At 37.0% G+C, this 20751-nt stretch overlaps 1 protein-coding gene across 2 annotated transcripts in view; it reads left to right on the plus strand.

Annotated features, from left to right (window-relative positions):
• Window positions 1-20751, plus strand: part of LOC129576835 (uncharacterized) — a 42450-nt gene that overhangs the window by 9693 nt on the left and 12006 nt on the right. For both annotated transcript variants that reach the window (XM_055462677.1, XM_055462678.1), the window contains exons 2-5: window positions 7533-7667; window positions 9822-13217; window positions 13494-13906; window positions 17942-18136. In XM_055462677.1, coding sequence (XP_055318652.1) covers window positions 11870-13217; window positions 13494-13906; window positions 17942-18136 — 1956 coding nt within the window. In that variant the 5' untranslated portion in view covers window positions 7533-7667; window positions 9822-11869. The remainder of the gene's footprint in view (window positions 1-7532; window positions 7668-9821; window positions 13218-13493; window positions 13907-17941; window positions 18137-20751) is intronic.

Here is a 20751-nt window from a genome sequence, read left to right on the forward strand (position 1 = left end):
TAAGCTCATAATAAACACAATCCAATTGTTGGTGCTAAATGAAAAGCACGTAGCATCAGGCCGAATGTCATTGTTAAATATACTGAGTATAAATCTATTTTTTCTGCTGGATGCTTATTTTGGGCATTCCACCGTAATGCAAACAACAGCTTCAGCTACAGCGAAAACGAAACGACGACGACGCTGATGATGATGGTGATACAAGTGTTTGCATTCGCTATATGCATAGATGATATTGATGTGAGGCGAACACACGCTAAACGATTATTATGATACAGGGAAAAATTTGAGTTCCACAGAGACATATCTAACGTGTATCATATGAGTTGTATGTTATTGCTATTATTATTATTAGTATGTAACATTTTTTGTTACTCGTTTTACGACTCAGTAATTTATTGAACATTTTCTTCTTCGTTTGCTCCGCAGATCTTATCATATCGGGAGTAAACATCCTTTCTATTACCATATTACAACAATTTCGATCATGTCAATAGGTTTTTCCTTCGTCTTCGTCGGCTTCCTTTCAACTTGTCAAATCGAGAGAAAAAGGTGTAATGGAGCAACAGCCGTTCGGTTGAAATTACATTTTGAAAAATAGATTGAAGCATTATTGGAATGATAGGGAAAGCCAATCAAATGGAATTTCACATAAATTTAATGAATGAAGTCGACCTATTTGAATAACAAGAAAGCTATTTGTGATTGGTTTTCTAGATAAATCGTGCAATGCGATAAGAAAAGTTATGAAAAACCATAGAAATATGACATTGTAACTGTAACATGTGGTATGAATGTAATGTAGTGTGTATGTGTGTATATGTGTATGTTGTGTCATTAGATGAGTTATAAAATTAATAATGTCTCTTTTGGACCAAGGTCCGATGGGAGCGAAGCCGACCATTTCATTAAAAAATTGATCATGAAGGCCAATGTAGAGAAAGAAAAAGCAGTACGATATGCGACAGTAATATGTATGGCATATCAAATTCTATAGACGATTTTTCTTCTTCTTATTTTTTTTTGGCAATTGGGCTCTAGTATCGCAGCTATTTCAGTTATGTCATAAACATTATTTATTATTTCCCGCTGTATTTGCAATAAATATAAATGCATACTGTGTAATACGAAAACAAAGAGAGAAAGAGAAAGAGAATGGAAGAGGATGTTGGTAAAATTGAGCATGATGAACGAATCATCTGAAAATAAAAGTTCGCACTATAAAAGCGCTTGTCATAAACAACAAAAATACAATAGCATCGATGTATGTAATGTCAGTGGAAGAGAGAGAGAGAGAGAGAGAGAGAGAGAGAGAGAGAGAGAGAGAGATAAAACACAGCACCGAAATATAAGCGGCGATCGCGCGCGCGCTCAAATATTTTGTATAAATGAATAAAATAAAATGAGCATCGAATTGCATTTTCGCCAAAAGCGAAACGCGAAACACACAATAAATGCATACACGTAGAAAATGTAAACGATTTTGAAGTTCATCCAAATCATTATTTATATTCGAAGCGCTGAAATGCAAACATTAAACGCATGCAAACCGTATCTCGATTTGGTTTTATGAGTCTCTTATGCTCTATAATAAAAAAAAGAGTGTTGTGCTTCTTTTTTTTGCTGCTGATGATGATCCTGTCGCTGGTGTTGTGTTTATATGCGTGTGAGTTGATGTTGTTCTAGCAGAGAAGTGCCAGTATCTGCTGCAGAAACGATTTTAATGAGTAAATGTGAATCGAAATTTGTTTTTCGAAGTCGGTGTATGTGCGCGCGCGCTCGAGCTCCCAACTTTCCATCTGTATTTTTTTTTTTGTTGCATGTTGTGGGTGGTGGTGATGGTAGTGGTTGCTGCTGGCATCATCCGATCCACATGTTTGTTTTGTGTATTTGTCGCATATGTGCGAGCTGTGTACTATGCTTTCGGTTCATGTTTTTTTTTCATTCGGTTCAGTTGTATTTGGTTTTTTGTTTTATTTTCAGCACTTTTGTCATAAATATCTCCCATTGGAATATCCACATAGAATGCCACTCGTGTATACATCGATTAAGTGAAAGTGAAGAGAGCAAAAGGGAGAGAGAGACAGAGAGAACAAACGGAAATTGGACTATTACACCTTTTGGACAATTTCACTGGAAGTCCCGGTCAAATCGTTCACAATGTCTGTTGGCAACAGCAAAATTAACCCATTAAAATCCAGCTATAGCGTATTGGTTAGCGTGCTAGCGTTGTAAGCGTGAAGACACGGGTTCGAATCGCATGTGTACCGAAAATCTTTTCTCTTCAAAATATCATTGGTTTTATCAATGGCATTGTGAATTGATGGATTGCGGCCCATGTAAAGGCCAGTGGGGTGCTTCGGAAGGCACTTTAAGCCGTGGGTTCCCGTGTACTCAATAAAGAAGATGAGTTGTTCGAGTGCACTTAAAAATGGGGTGTTTACTATAAATTAATATCCGATACACCCACCGCAAATAAACAATGTTCGGTTACTGATGAATATATCGGTATATCAGAAATTGAAAGATTCCTCCATTTGAAAAAACCGAAACAAACGATGGTCGCTTGGCTCTGTTGGATAAAAGTGGTTGACTGGTCTAAAAAACAACAGTCATACCCGGAGCTAGCGAAACCGATGATTGGGATTGTATATCGGGACCACCCACTTCCAAAATGGAGCCAAGTATGATAAGTCTGAAAAACTGAAACAGTCTCTGGGTACATTTGTGCAAAAGGTCACAGACCTATGCATGGAAGTAAGCCGCCCTTCCAATTCATCCATCTAAATCCATTAAAATCGTAGCTTTTGAAATTACCAAGAAAAAAACCTCTGTTATCGTTATCGCTATCGAATGAATCATACAAGTCGCGTGACTGAGTAACTGCATCACGTTTCCTTCTCTCGTTCTCTCTTGTTTCTTCTCTGTTTGCAGAAACATTTTTTAAATGCAAATTCTTCGGAAAAGAACAAAAAATTCAATTAATCAACCAACACAAATACCAACGGTTTAACCCCCCCCCCCCTCCCCCCGAGCTAAATATGTTGCGATGACGGTGAAAGGAAGCACAACATTTCAGTTCAACAACCATAAAATGAATTCTGGTTTATATTTGGTTTCGCCGAATATTATGCGTCATTTGGATGTCAGTGTTTTATTTTATTAAAAAAAAATAACAATGTAAATTCGTATCGCCCTCTTAAAGGGATTCTCGTTTTGACATTTATATAACGTAGAATATCCAAATTTTTCGTGATATTCGATTGACTGCTATGAAAAAACTGCTGTTGTGTGCCGTTACTTGCAAGCCATCATTGATGCTCAAAACTCACGCGCCTGTCGTTGTCGTTGTTGATGTTTGGATACTCTTTTGCCCGTGACGTCCAAAATATGCAAGCTTTGGCATAATCCTCGAAGTAAGAAAAAAAAATCAATTTGATATTTGCAGCCAGTTTGTAAACAGAACATCCATAAATATTCACTGTAAGTGCGACTCCATGAAATAGATTAAAAGAAGAATATACTATGTACATAGACGAGAAAAAAAAGAGATAATAATGAGCGAATCAATGGAAATTATTTGTTGTGTTCAGCGCCTGGAATGCCGAGGACCATTTCACTCTCTGCAACAATCTTATCCCAAAAATGAAATAAATGGACCGTCGTCGTCGTAGTCGTTGTTGTTGTTTATCATGACTGACTTTTTGAGCAAATAATATGAATTGTGTATTGCCCCATGAGGTCTTTTGTTGCATCGTTGGTGTATCAATAGCTCGTCGGCTCAATTTATTGACCAAAGTTGTTTATGTATTAGTAGAGGGCCGCCATAAAATTGAGAAGCCACCAAACAAAAACATATCTATTCGTCTTTACGCAGTACAATATTTGAGGTTTGTTCATTTTACGTCTCGGCTATATGGGGAGTGTACATATGCGTTTTTATAAGTGAGAGTATTGCGATGTGTTTTCTTTATTTTGGTGTTGCTGAGATGTCGTTGTTCTCGTTGTTTGGAGGCGTCCATTCTATTCTATTATTGTTTCTATAGCTTTCATTCACACGCATCGTGCATAATTTTTACAGAGTTTTGCAGACAGATTAACCATAGAAAGGTAGCGGCAAGGCTGGCGATTCAATTTTTGTGTGTGCGTCTTCTTCCCTTCTTCTCTCTGTTGATTTCCATCTCACCTTCTCTCTCTCTCTCTTTTTTCCTCTCTGTATGTTGTTTGTTCTTACTTTCGTTCTCTCCGCGAGACATCACACATCGGGTATATTGTGGCTTTTCAAGATATCATACTGTGCTAGGACATACTTGCCAATGCATAACATGTTTACATCATAACCAGACAATAATTGAACCACAAATAAATATCAAACCAATGAAGAAGTCATGAAAATGGAAGCCGCAAAAACTGTACACACACACACAAAAATCAGAGGAAAAAAAATGAAGAGTCAAGTGCGGCATGCTGCAAGCATATGAACAACAACAAAAACAAAAAAAATTCAGTAAACACTGAAAATCGCAACCATCGAAATAGAATCACGGTTAACGAGTTTCTAAGAAGATATAATCTACAAAAAAAAATACATCACCATATTTCAGCATATCAATGATAATATTTTCTACATTAATGGCTTGTTATTCGAGTTCTACGGAAGAAAAATTGTTGTTCATTTTTGATTCGCTGTCGCGATACCATTCTTATTTCGAATACCGCCTGTGATTTCGGTTGCGATGTGCGATTTTGTCGGGCCCCTTCCCATCAAAGAATCAATGTTTTGGCACACATTTTATTAAAACGTAAATTAAAAAAAAAAGGGAGACGATGTAAAAATAGCTATAACTACATTAGAAAATAGAAAATTGACAGAGTGTCTGAGTAGAGAGGCTTTTATTGAGTCGAAATCACTTTATCGGGATGCCTTTCACACAGTTCGTCTATATCATATATGATTAAATGAACCCGTGAGCATAAAAACGACTTATAAAAACTTATAGAATTCCATACCATCTGGCGTTTTCTGCAAAAACACATTTTTACATGCGTTCCGTCAGGATCGTTTCTGAAATGCCGCTTTTATTCTTATCGATACATGTATAGATGATGCTAAAAAAAATGGACCATATAACAACAGCAACACAAAGTGATCAAATGCATTTTCGCCTTTGTCAGATACGAAAAGCAACTGCAGGGTTTCGAAATCGAAATCTTAATAGCGACAGTGCTTATAAATTTATTGGGTTCGCGTTAGTCGTTATCCGCCGATTCAATCTTTCTTTATATTCATGCGTTGTACGTGTGCGGATTCACAGATATGAAAAAGCTTCAGCACACACTATTATTGCTGTCTCTTGCACAAACATACAACTTTACCATGGCATCGCCGTCGTCGTTGTTGTCACCACCAACAAAGTAGGTGTGAAAATGGTGATGGTTTGAATGAATGAAATAAAAGTGTTAGAATGATGAACAGATTGGAAAAAGTTTTATACACACACGCATGAATTGGCTATTGTTGTGTATAATGCGTCTGATGGTTGTGTTGGCATCCGGTTAAATGTTATGAGAGTTCAGTGAGTTCGCAATTTGGAACTCGTTTCAATCTGATCGGACATCTCGGATTTAAATGAAAATTGAAAATCTGAAGTGTACAATGGATTTGAAGTGGATCAAAGCGAATCGAACCGAAGCAAAGGAAAGAAATTCGAGTGGAAAAGAGAGTCGGTGTGATTGCACACAGTGCAATTGTTTTCAAAATTTCAGCACATATTCAGGTGACACTCAATACATTCAGATGCAATCCATTTCGATTATATCTGAAAATTGACCCAATGAGCCAAACACGTGCAATTATTGTGCATAGTAAATTTTTTCCCAAATCGTGCACAATTTTTACACATATTGTGCCCAGAAACAAAATTTTATCTAAAAATCACACAATTTTTGCACTTTTAGTGCTACATTTAGCATTACATTAAAATATGCACAAAATTCAAACATTTAGCATTACATGTGTTCATTGGGGAAGTCTTACATTGAACACACAACTACAATTAAGAGATATTTGCCAATGCAAATTAGATTCTCGCTGCACATCAAGTGCCAAACTGTGTGGAAAAGATAATGGAAAACAAATTACAATTTCTCGATGCATTCGATAAATCCTTGAGTGAATGGTGAACTTGTGATTTTTCTTCTAATCATGGACCAACCCAATCCAACACATATGCACATCTGCAGTGAATATTATGAACAATACCTTGTGCAACCATTATCGTATGTTTGTCTTAAGACAACAATACTTGAGTACCGTAACTATTATTTTGAGTGGCACAAATCGGCAAATAAAAATGGAGAAGAAATTAAACAAAAAGAAGAGAGAATAGAGTCCAGCTGGAATGTCAACCATCAAAGTGCAACATCATTGGGATATTCTTGAGTGTGAGTGTGTGTGCACGAAAGAGAGAACGAGTGATTTAAAATCAATGGTAAACAGAAGCGACACTGCCAAGCGAACCGAGTCAATTGAATAGTCGCACTGTTGAAAGCGACGATATTTGTGTGGCAGTTGCAAGGACGTTGTTGTTCTAGTTGTTCTATTTACACTGCGGTTTTCCCATTTACATAATCACCGACAGGAGAGCATGAGCGAAAAGGAGCAGTTTTTTCCTTCTTTGGTGCGCCATTGGATGGCAGCAAGACCGAAAACAACTTAAATGACAACTGTAGTGACGCGAGCGCCCTCAATTTCAATAGGCAAATCAATGTAATTTCGGAATTTTTTTTCGAACTAAACAGCGCGACAATTTGAATTTTTTTGATGCTGCCACCCTATGTGGTGCGCTTGAATGCGAATTTCATTTTATATTTGAATTTCATTCGGTTGAGAGACCGTGCGCCCGCTCTTTTCTTTCGTCGTAAATCCCGGGTATCAGCTGTTTCTCCCGAAACAAGCCAACAAAACGAAAATCCCCAACAATAAATGCAATATTCCCGCACATTTTTTTTCGGATAACAATGGGAATATCACCATCGAAACAAATATAATATGACCTCGGAATGAGTGGAAACGATAAGACCAACCAACATAAACATGTAGCACATAAATTTTCGGGCGCTATTTGTGCGCTTTGCTACTTCTGAGAAAACAGCATGGTTTGTGGATGGATGCAAACGCGCGCGCGCGCGCGCGTGGGTTTCCAATGTTGTTGTTCGTTTAGTTCGATTCTCCTCATTCGGAGGGTATTTTGTTTACCGCTTTGATGGTGTCCATAAATTAGATTTGCGAGCGAGAGAGAGAGAGAGTATTTTATCGTCATTTGACGAAGATTTAAACACATTCACGTTGACAATTTTATGAACAAATTTCTCCTTTAACTGTAGAACATCATAAATATCGTAGTCGCTGTATAAACTAATTAAATTGTTTGCTTTCTTACTCTCCCCATTTCAATATATATTGTGCTCTTCATTCTCTAACGCTCTCATGTGCTTTTTTTTTTAAATTCTCTTCTTCTTCTTCTTTCCAGATAAAGGCGAACCGAAATCATTATTACACACGGATGAATAAATTGTCAAGCCAGGAAACATTTACGACAACAACAGAGTAACGACGAAAAAAAAGCCAACAGCAACCACTTATTTTCAGCACTAAATTGAATTCGGTAAATAGGATAGATTTGGTCAATGACGCCAAAATCACATACACACAAATTGGCGTAAAAAATTTCCTGAAATTTATTGTTCTGCGAAAGCAGTGAGAGAGAGAGAGAGAGAGAGAGAGAGAGAGAGAGAGAGAGAGAAATAAGGAGGAGGGGATGGCGCTATATTGAGCAAATAAAAGAGCAAAAGCGTCATTTGCGTGAAAAGCAACAGCAAATTGTTCAATCTATAATAAATGAAAGCGAAACAACTCTATCGCTATTGATTTGTCAATCAATGTTTACATCAGCTACTTCAGTGTTCAGGCGACTACTGCCAATTGGCTGCCACTCTTAATACATTGTAAATCAACACAAGCGTGCTATATAATGATGGATACCAAAATAAAATGGATCAACGTAAAAATCCAATGAAATGATTAATCATTGAGCAAAATTGACGGGCGCGAAAATTATTTTGTGTGTCCGAAACACGGCCGAATAAATCTGTTGATAATAAAAGAAGAACGGACGAAAGCAGAGAAAGAGAGAGTAAGACCCGATCGTTTCGCACGCGTATTATTACCGCTTGTGTGAATATTTATCGATTGTGTTAGCATAATGTGTTTGTTCAGCAAAGTGGTGCAATAAAATTTCATTGTATGCGGTACCGTTGTTCACTTATATTATGTAAATTATAGTGCATTATAGCGGAAATTCAATTTGAATCTTCCGTTTGCAATGATATTTCATGAAAGATTTCAATTCATTCGTAGCAAAAACCGCAAAAGCAAGCGAAGCACTTGAAAGCTTAATCAATGACTTTGATATCATCTAATTTTCCGGTAAAATGATTTTTTTTTGTAATTCAAATGCATGATTTTGATAAGAAAAGGAGTAGGAAGTATGTAAACATAAAAAATATTGTGCTTTTATGACAATAAAATTGTGTCGTTGAGAATAATAATGAGATTAGCCGAAACCGGGTGTTTTTTTGCGAATAATTTTTGTGTTTCTGCTTTCAGAAACCGATTGAGGTTATGTCACCACTTTACACCACGGCAAAGGGACGACACGTTTTGACGAAGTCTACGGCGAACTCATGAACTATCGAAAAGTCAATACAAAATGATACGAGAGTTCGTGGCGCTGCGAGCGCTCAAATGATGTTTGTACTGAAGTGTCGTCAGCTTGCACCACGGATTTATATTGTTCAGAATGTTCGAGCGCACCACATATTTCTCAAATCAAACCACTTTTGAGGTGATGTTCCGTGACAGCTACAAATCCGTGGTGTAAAGTGGTGACATAGCCTCAATCAAGTTTTCTGAGTGGTACGAGATATGAGGCAAGTATCTCAAGCAATGGTGAAGATCTTGAAATGTTCTAAAACATTGCAGAAGACATCCGTCTTCTATCTCTTACCAGGAACACAAAAATGATTCACATGTAAACGGGCGGTTTCGGCTAATCCCATTTCTATTCTTATCGACACAATTGAACCCGTGAGCATAAAAACGACTTATTAAACAATCGCCGAACAAAACGATACAAGAAAAAACTACCGAACAAAACGTACCACAGCGGTAATGTGTAGCACAGCGGAGTTTTGTTTTGAACGGTACCGTCCTGCTGTGTTACGTTTTTAACGTGTGTTTTGTTTGGTAGTTTTTTCTTGTATCGTTTTGTTCGGCGATTGTTTAATAAGTCGTTTTTATGCTCACGGGTTCAATTTTCAAATCCAATGCAGATTGTCACACATACGCACGGTCATAAATTGAATGTACCGTTAATGAAGCCATGTGGAATGGTTTTAAATGTAAATTGTGTGCCAATGCAATAGACTAGAACAATAGACGAGAAAAATAAATGAGCCCATTGATTTGCTATTGAATTCAATTTTCGTGCCATCATCATAAGCAGCAAACGATTGCATAAATTCAATAATAAACAATAAACACATATTACAAACGAATCATCCGATAGATACCCCGAATATGACTGGAAAACCGTGAAATAGCGCCATTATACAATGTATGCATATTAATACAAATAATATTTATGCGATTCTCTCTCTCTCTTTCTCTCTGTCTCTCTGTGTTTCTCTCCTCCTATCTATATACATATATCTCTCACTTACACTCTATTTTCTTTCTTTCTCTCCTTCGTTTTTTTTAGTGTTGTAACTCGTAGCAGACTTACGTTTTTATGTTCACACATAAAACGCGAGCGATCGAACGGCAATCGAAATAAAGTGTTGTTTGTTATTTGAGCGCGATAAAAACGAATGAAATACCAAAGCACCAAAAAAAAGTAGCAACATCACCCGACGACACAAACGACACACCAAATTCGAAGTTATTCGAGTGTGTGTTTATTTTACATCGTTATATCGGAAACAGTGCTAAAGTTGATGTTTGTTCATTACGACGCGGCGGAATTTTTCGAAACGATGTGAATTCTTTACATGTTTTTTTTTATCACAACAAGCAGATTCACAGTTGTTTGTTGAGCTTTGCGGAGCAAAGAAGGAGGAAAAAATCACATTTCGAACGAAGCTCAATAGAATATTGGAATTTTAGCCAAACTACGGTTCATAGTAGACGATAAGACGACGACAGCAACAACTTTAATTCATTGTTTGAACAAAAAACAAAACAACAGCGAAGCACATGATCGTGCGAAATTCCAATATTATGAAGCCATTGAAAGCTCATATTTAATACTGTGTCAATTTATTGTGGAATTGAAAAGTGAATTTCTATGAATTATTCTTATCGGCAGCATCCACTACGCTGGCGTACATAATAACAATATCTCAACTACATTCCAACGAACCGAAGAAAAACATACACACGTTTCACTCCGATTCTTCTACATCACCATCTGGCATTGTCAGTGCAGTTTTCTTCACAGCCCACAAAACGCAAAACACAATCAGTCAACAGTATCAACATCAGTACGTCATTGAATTTGTTTACACACAGTCCAATAGTTTGCATGTTGCACCAGATACATGGATACACATTGTGTGTGTGTCTGAAGAATTTAATGGAACAAATTTAATTTAAATGCAAAATGACGGATAATGTGTAATGCAAGGGAAAAAAATTGCTTGGTTAGGGAATTCTGGTAGCATAAAACATTCAGTATACAAAATAATAACGATAATAATAATAATAGCAAAGATTCAGTTGGGAAGCATATCAAGGCAACATTACGACAGCATCAACGTGATGAAGAAATAAATGGCAGCGCGTCAAGTCGAATAATAATACAATACAGTGAATCTGTGTATGCTCCAGCTGTGATTTTGCCGAGCACATACACTAACAAACACACATACATACCTCGACTAAGCCGAGCGCAAGTGAAAAAGAGAAACACGGACGCATACAAAAGAAGAAGAGAAAAAAAAAACACGAATGATTTAGATGAATGAGAGCAGAGAGTGAAAACATACAGTACAAATATGGAATGAATGAAAAGGAGCAGAAAGAGTACGAAAAAAATGGTGCAAATTTACGATGTAAAGATGAGAAGACTGTAGAATTCAGCGACAGCAAAAATCATGACTTAAATTTGAAGTTCAATAGCAACAAACCCTCTATTACATCTCTTATATACATATATATATATATATATATATATATATAAAATACTATGTGTTTGCGTATATAGCGTGCGGCTCAAGCTAAAAAGCTTTCTCGGTTAGTACGATATAGAAACGGTATGCTTTATACACGCAAGAAGACACAGCAAAACAATAAGTGAAACGAAAATAGGATGAGCAATGCATGTGTATTCGGTTAAGTGTTAATACAAGCGAAATGAACTAAGATAAAATGCGAATAACTGTAACGAATGAAATTGACGCATCTCTTTAAAAGAAAAACGACTGAAAAAAAGCAACCAAAAAATGTTAGGTTGAAAATACGCGCGCCACGGTCTTGTGCTCATTCATTCAGTGTATATGAATCAACGATTTCAGATTAACATTTCTCACAAGGAAAAAAACATTCGCTGTATCCGTCTTTGCGCGCAGGGATTCTACGCCAAATAAATTCTGTCTATCTATCTATCTATCTATCTATATGTATAAATATAGCTCATGTGCACTTTGACCAAAGTTGTGATTCACTGAAATTATATAATAATATTGACTTAAAAAAAAGAAGAAGAAAAACCAAGATAAAAGGGGAAAAAAGAAAACGTTAGAACTAACAATGCTGATTTATCACCACAAAGAATGGCGACGGAAGCAATTCAAGTCCAATGATTGCATCCATCACCGTTGCCATCAGCATACAAAATGTATGACATATACGTCGAGCTTTTTCATACAACTATTCATTGCGATGACAATCATGGCCACAACACCAGACCGTTCCGTTGCAATGGATATTTTAAACGATCATTCGACAAATGATGCTGTTGATGGTGAGATGTTGTTGCCCGCCATCAATCGACACCATCGCATTGTACTTAACGAAAAATTGCCCCCGCAAAAATTTAACCATCGTGGTCATGGAAGCATGACAATGCCATTAGCATCTAAATCGCATGGCCTAATAGCCGACTATGCCAGAAACCGTGATCAATCAAACCCGGTTCGAGAAGGCATTAGTGCCATGCCATGCAATTGCTCGAATGGAAAATCAACCAAGTTCTATGTGTCAAGTTGCATGCAAATTTGCGCCCGCCAACAGCATCAACAGCAACAGCAACAGCAGCAGCAGCAGCAGCAGCAGCAGCAACACCGCCAACCGCATTCAAACAAATTCAAGCGAAAACGAAAGCAAAGCATAAACCAGCGAAAATTTGCACAAAAACGTGAACACTTGACACTAATCTATGGAATTGATGCCATTAGCAACAGTACGCAGTCAAAACAACGCATTGTTCCGATCCAATCAAGCGAAATGACGGCGTTTGAATTCCGAAGAAAATCACCAACATTCTATCATCGACAACAGTATAGCGACTTTCGCATTGATGAAAAATCACTCAACAATAGCAATGCACATGAAACCATTAAACCAAACCACAACCAAATCCAAGTACTAACATCGACTAATTTACAACAAATGGCATTTTATTCAGACAAGCATTTGGGAAATTTTCAAAATATTGACATTAAGAATAATCGATTGCAAAGCAGTGCAATAGACGATGCCACCAACGGGCACAAGGTACTAAACAACAAAATCATTCAGTCGAACGATGGCAAGAATATTGTGCGAAAAAAACGTTCGATCGAACGAGAAGAAAGTGATAAAAACGGAGCCGAAAAAACAGAATCAGAAAGAGACAGAAAAACCCCACCGACACAAATCGATGCGATGAGCATGACCGAATCGGATTGGCAAAAAACCATGTTATCAACAACAAAAGATTCAAGTTCCATAAAATCAAGGGCAAATGGGATTTTTGATTCATCGAAAATCGAAGGTGGGATAGCTGAGATCATTGGCTCCTCGAATGCTGTTGCTTCTGTTGGCATCGCCGCTACTGCTGCTGCTGCTGCTGCTACGGGTTTCGATGCAAATCGAACCTCCGACTCAACCACATCGAGTAAGTATATCGAGGTTTTTATTTAATTTTTTTCCTGAATTCCACTCCATTTTAACTTTTAAATTTTGATTATTCGTTCGCTCTGTTTTGCTATGATGATTCGACAGCAAAAATATTATTGTTTTGCATTTCGTCTCTGAATGAAATACGTAGTAAATAGAGAATGTCGAATCCGTGCATAACAACAAACAGAGTGTTCGAATTCGTGCAGACACAAAACAGAAAACCGAATGTTGAACTACATAGAAAATAAATTGTATATTTTGAAATGCAAAGATGGTACAAGGTTGGCTACCGATGCGGTTGGCATAAATGACTATGTAAATTATGCATCGGATGACAGTGGTGTGCTAAGGAATCTGGCATCGAATCTTCGGCATACCGACCAACAACTTATTGATCTGTCGGCCAACAACAAACCAGACACTGAGGAGTGGCTACTCACAAACACATTACAGCCACTAAGTACGGATAAAGTGATCGGCATAAATAAAACGTGCGCCACAGTTGATGGCAACGATGGTGACACAATTACGTGCTATCAGGAAAATGTAACGTGTGTAGGCGATCCAGAGTATTGCAATTATACCGAACTCGAATATCTTCAAATGCTTTATGACTATATTTTTCCGACGCCTGGTGAATGGGTATTAATTGGATTTCATGCCGCTGTGTTTATAGTCGGTTTGGTAAGTTCGTTTTTTTTTTGTTGTTGTTGCTTTTGTCTGATGCCAATTTTTGTTTGTTGATTAACCCATCTGGTTTTTGTTTCCGCAAACGAATGTTTGTCGCTTTTTCAACCATTTTTCGAGTTGTAGTGGGTGCTGCTTTCATTTTTATTTTTTTATAGATAAATAATTTCATGATACAGCACACATACACATACACACGACCATACACACATAAATAACATGAATATTGTGGTCGAATGTGACATTTGATAAGTTCATTGATATCATTACCCCAGAAAAAAAAACCTATTCGATTTCCCGTTCAATGGATATTCAATCGAATTTTACATCACATTTCGAAAGCAAAAAGCATGTTGCAAAGAAGCCTCACTGTCATTTTGCATGGAAATTCTTCAAAACGATTTGAGTGCTAATCATATGATTACATGACGGCTTTCATTTAAACTAATAGTGAAGTACATTCCAAAAGAAAATCGCAACATGCTATTTATGGCGAAGCAAACACAACACAACACAAGACTATTTGTACAACAACAAAAGCCATTTGTTATCACCACTTATTTGCATACGCTACATTTCTTCGTCAGTTTCGCTAATTTAGTGACTGACCGCTTTTTATTTCGTTGAGTTGGCAAATATATCGACGGTTATTTGGAAACGTTTGTTCGTTGGTTCGTTCGGGTGAATGATGTTTTGGGTGCGCTTTTATTGTCGTCGTTTTTACGTGTCTATGTGTTTAGACCCGAATATTTTCGATTTTTTTCCCTATACTCTCTCACTCTGTATCTCCGTATCACCCTCTCTCTCTCTCTCTCTCTTTCTGCTTCACCCTCTCGCTTAATGTTCGAAAAAGGCAAGTTGCATGGCCAACAGTTTAATAGGTTAGTGTATATAAAAAGGGATCCGAAACCAATACGAGATTCATATTTTTCAGTGGAACCTTTTTCGTCTGTTCGATTTGTTTTAGTGCCCTCGTCAATTCTCTATTTCCCTTCCACTCGTTTACTGTTTTCCGTTTCGAGATTCTGTCATTGACTAGTCAGCGTTATTTTCGAATCAATTATATGACTTGTAATTTATTAACTGACACAGACGGTTTGCTACGAGTTAAGAATTCAAATATGGCATTGGAAGAGAGAACGAACACGCGATAGAGAGAGAGAGAGAGAGAGAGAGAGAGAGAGCGAGAGAGAGCGAGAGAGAGCGAGAGAGAGCGAGAGAGAGAGAGAGAGAGAGAGAGAGAGAGAGAGAGAGAGAGAGAGAGAGAGAGAGAGAGAGAGAGAGAGAGAGAGAGAGAGAAACGCATTCGTTTCAATCGAATTGTTTGTCTCAACTTGTTCAGTCGCATCGATGGGAATAACAAGAAATTTTTGTTTAATTACTTCAAAGTTGTGGCTATGGAAACTGATCCCTTCCCAAATCGACCCGATGCAGCGAACGAGTAAAATATAAGCAAACTTTTTATTATTTGCCTACGACCAAATTCAGTTAAACCATATCAACTGATGGCAGTTCTCAAATCCAACAAACAATTGAAATGATACGTTCCAAGTTAAATGACCTCACAACCGAAGCAAGATGAAGAATTGAAAAAAAAAAGAAATTAAATCAAATAAAATCGTCGCCGGTTCGTTGATTTTCGATATTTTGGGATTGACATACAGCCCAGCGGTATAATATTTTCGCATAGTATTCCAAACTTATTCGGTTTTCGTTGCTCTTTTTTGTCGTGTTGTTCTTTCAGCTTTGAGTTCAAATGGCTTTGACACCGAAAACTGTTCCAACTGTTTTCGACATCGAAGCTTTGTTCAATGAAAAAGTAGAGAGGAAAAAAAACGGTTTCTATCACAAATTCAGAGACAGATGGTTTTTTTTTTGGGTTCAGACGAAAATATTAAAATTTTACGATTAACATCTCTCCCCGCTGTGTGTTGACCCAACAATACAGATAAATAAAATATTACAACGAAGTTTATTTCCAAAGAAATTCGCATCACTCATCGCAAAAACATTACGCTATCTATATTCGGTTTAGATTTGCGTCATTCTGTTTTTCCATCTCCCTGGCGAAAAATTTAATGAACCGGCAAAAGCGCATTTTTTTTCTACTTCTTTTCGTCTGGAATGAACGATGATATTCATATTAATCGACGCGCACAATGTCTCGGCAAATTACTTGAACGTTTCAAATCCTTCGGATGATTAATTTCACCTTTAATGTCAGAGAACGAGAGTAACATGAATAAGTAGACATACATATCTAGGCCAAAAATTTAAAATTGCGACTTATTTATTATTGGAAGTATCGTCGGTCATAAGGTCAATCCGTGAAAAAATTTGAAAATCAACTGCCCGTCGTGTTTGTTGCGTCGATTCTGCACCTTTTCGATAAAATGCATCTAAAAATAGAATGATAAACAGAATAATTGTTTGGCCAAATGGGCAAATTAAAATCGAAGTGGCCGACAAATTAATGCTAATCGGTCAATCTGTTTCGAAATTGTTTTTACAACCTTCAAGATAATCGACCACTTGTTTCGAAACGAAACAAAAATGATATATTACGTATCGATCGAATATAGCAACTGTTTATATCAGGGCAAACTTTTTACTTTTGCCACCCCAAATGGTTTTCGGACCATAAAATAGCAAATTTGCTTTATACAACAAATATTTTGATTGGAGTTGGATGGAAATACAATGTATATAACAGTTGTACTATAACTGCTCTTGTTAAACGTGTGAAGTTTGTAATCAGTCAGATTTTAGTGGTATGTAATGATGTGCAGCACATCGAATGAACGTGTGAGCTGTGAAGTTTAAACTGAACGCTCGTTAAAGCTCACACGTTCATTCGACATTTAGCTCATATCTTTAAACTTAAATCTGTGCATTCTACCATCATCTTACGTTTAACAAGAGCAATTATAGTAGAACTGTTCTGCATTGTATTTTTATTCATCATCTCACGGTAATATTTGGCAAAATTTCATCTTCCAATTGCTTTACTTGCTATCGTTACATCGCATTCCAATAAAAAAATTGTGTTGTATTGAGAAAATTTGTATGGAATCTGTCTATTTTGACATAATACCACAAGAGATTTGCTATTTTGTAGTCCGAAAACCATTTGAGGTGGCAAGCAGAAGTAACAAGTTTGCCCTGATTTATATTTTACTAAAGCTTTCGCTTCATGCAAAGACATAAGACGATTATAATCATCCCACAAGCTCAGCAAATATGAAGAGCTATACTGAGAAACAGAAAAAAAAATTAGGCGAGATTGCAATTTATTCAATGTTTTAGCTACGCTATTCAATTAGGCATTCAAGTAAATTGGCCATAACCATAACATTTTGTGTATGTGTATAAGTGTGAAATCCAAAAGGTACAATAGACATTTTTGTGTGCATAACATGGGTTTTGGGATTGTTTCCGTGGAAAAAGGTGATTGCAAAAATCTCATCTTAATTTACATAGCAACATTAAAAATGTACCCACAAAATGGTCCTCGAGTGATATTTTCGTGTTTGAGATTTTTGTGGTAAAATATGTGATAGAGAGAAAGAGTGTACTATCAAGGATGCATTGTCACGATAGTGTTTCATCATACGCATACCATACGTGTTGAACATTGTCTGAATGACGTAAAAGCTGACTCTTTTGAAATGTCATGCATGCTTTCATGTTCATCAGTTCAACGTTATGCAATAATGGGGATGGGTTGGGCTTTCCTATGTGTACATGCGTCAAATATGCATTCACTTGTTGGCATCCCTTAAGCTCCAGCTCATTTCGTACCGATGCGAACGCATACACTTTTGTTACTCGCTTAATTTCATTATTAGTTTGTTTATCAACCGTTGTTCTGTTTACACTTCACTCTATCTAAAACTTTTGACATAATTTGTTGTTCAGCTTTTCGACTAACGTACGATTTTGTGATTGTTATCTTTCTTGTTTTTTTTTCTCCATCTCGTTTCATTATTTGTCCTGTTTGCACCCGTGATGGCTGTCAAAATCGGCTTGTAGATTGGTAACATATTGGTATGCAGTGCTGTTTATGCCAATAAATCAATGCGAACCGTTACCAACATATTCATCGTTAATTTGGCTATAGCCGATCTACTTGTGATTATATTATGCTTGCCGCCAACGGTTATATGGGATGTGACTGAGACGTGGTTCCTCGGCGAAGCAATGTGCAAAGTTATTCTATACTTTCAGGTAAGTCAACCAATAATCATTTCGTTGATGCCAAATTACATTCACATGGAGATGAAATCTTTTTTCGTTTTTTCGTTCACCGAACGCGCAAACAAAAGCAAACTAATTAGCGTAATTCGGTGGCTATAACTATATTTTATGGGCAAAGCAAAAGAGAAGGAGGCAAAGTTAGAAAGTGGGGGGAGGAGAGAGGAGACAGAATCTTTCTTTCATCACCGTCGTCGTTGTTTTTTATGATTATGCTTCGCCACCCCTTGACCAATCCAATCTCGTATAATTTCATATGTATAGACGAAACTAATTAGAGCGATGCACAACCGGAATAAAGGTTTTCTGTATTTAATGAACACGAGAAATTTAATAAAAACCTTTTTTTTCTCTTGAAATTTCTTCGGTTTTTCGGTAAAGTACGTGCCGTGGGTCGGTTTGAGAGAAAGATAAAAAAAAAGAGAAATGTGAGCTACACGTCATACCATTTCATGTGGCAAATGGAAGGAAAACCTTCACAACAGCAAGCTCAAAATGAATGCCAACGAAGACCAAAAAAAAACACTCCAAGTTTCATTGACTTGTGTTGGTGGTTTTCGATTTGAGCATTCACCAATAATAAACCATAATAATGAGTGTATATACCGTGAATTATTTATTAAATATTGATTAATAAAACGCAAAATGGAATGTGCTTGTGCACAGGCATTGGTTTTTATGACGGTCAATGGCTGATCGTGTTCAATTTCGGGTTCTCTTCGACTATTCGCTGAGTCTATTGAATTGGATAAATGATAACCCGATTATGGAAAATAAATCAAATAAATTTCATTAGACATGTGTAAATCGTGTAAATCTCTCCAAAACGTCTGCTTGATTACACATAGTACATCAACCGTCATTTTTCATACGATAGATGGTCCATGTACACGTACATACACACGACCATGTTATGAGTGTATTGCATTTAAATAAAGTTCAAGCGCACATCGTTTATCATTTTGGCACTGACGCATTATCCCACTCCCGCTCAAACATATCGCACTACATGGCATGCAACGACCAGTTAAATTATTAAATATAAACGAATTGAGACGACATGAATTAATTTCGCCCTCTGTCTGCGGATAAAATACTGTGCACACATTTGTATCCCGAAAAAAGTTCATACAAAACCTAATATTAACAATCATCTTAGCACTAAGCCAAATTCATGGGTTTATTGAAAATTGTGTGTGCGTTGAGACTTGTGAGGTAGAGAAGACAAAGCAATCCTGTGTATTCAAAACGAATGAAACAGAGAGAGAGAGAGAGAGAGAGAGAGAGAGAGAGAGAGAGAACATTTATACACTTGTCCTCTGGGCGTATGTAAATAATAATATTCAATCCATTGATTTGAGTCATTATATTATAGTTTCAATGTGGTTACAAGAGGTGCATGGTTCATATTACAACCTAGTTTTTCAGTTTGTGGCGCCTAATTGCCTGCTATTGCTATGGAACTAACTATTAATGAAATCTGATAGTCACTTTGCCAAACAATGAGTACCATCATGTATACATGGTAATTTCCATTCCCGCCAATGTAACCGATTTTCTATGGCTCGAAGCCAATAACGCGGAATATGCAAGCCACACTCACCATTTTAAAACCCATCCAAAAGTGTGTGTGTGTGTGTGTGTGTGTATGCATATTATTATTATTATGAACAATACACTTTCGAAAGGTGAGCTTATTATGATGATCATTACTGAGAAAGTTTGCCGCGCACTCAGTTCTTGTTTTATTTGTGTTGAAGAGCGTACCAAATGCGCTTTTGGTCCCATCATCTCACACAATCCGATTGTAGAATGCATGAATGCATATGAGTCAAGTCTTTCGCTCATTTTCTATCTCCATCGCCATTCTCATCGTCTTTCTAACTCGCTCACTCTTTTTTGTTTCTTTCTCTCCTCCATTCTATATCCTCTGCAACGACTTTATCGCCGATTCACGCTTCAAAACTTACCCAACGTGACGGCTACAATATTGAATTATATAACAAATTACGCTATTTTAAATTGTATTATAGAAAAGTTAAATAAAATTGAGCAAAGTCGTATGAATCCCTCGGAGAATAAGTTATTTTTCGTTTCCAAAGAGTGACGCACTGAACTGACTTGTGCATAGAACTAATCTCTCTTTCTCTCCTAACACAATCGTGTTTTGCATATTTATTTAAACTCATTAAATAGCATACGGTTGGAAAAAAGACACAGACACACACATACGCAAACGCACCCTCCCACGCATATAGTTTGTGTTACAGACTAATCCATGCATTGTCAAATGAATTGAGTTAATTTTAAAGCATCACATTGGATCTGAACCGAATGCATTATTTCTAGTCCAATGATTTTTGTGCAGTAATGCAACTGATAAGCGACATCGATTGGGATTATTATTGGCATTGATGGTCACATGTGGCCTAACACAAACCGAAGCCCAACCTCAAACTGAAACGACGCAGTAACTTGGCTCTAATCTAATATCACTCTCGTGATTCAAAAAGTTCCATAAAGAATCCAATTTCCTTCGAGTTAAACTTCTCCCTATCTTTCTATCTCTCTCGAGATTCCTCTCTGTC

The sequence above is a fragment of the Sitodiplosis mosellana genome, unplaced genomic scaffold, assembly GCF_009176505.1.
Source record: "Sitodiplosis mosellana isolate CC-2019 unplaced genomic scaffold, AAFC_SMos_1.0 Smas_scaffold_6191, whole genome shotgun sequence".
Lineage (NCBI taxonomy): Eukaryota > Metazoa > Arthropoda > Insecta > Diptera > Cecidomyiidae > Sitodiplosis > Sitodiplosis mosellana.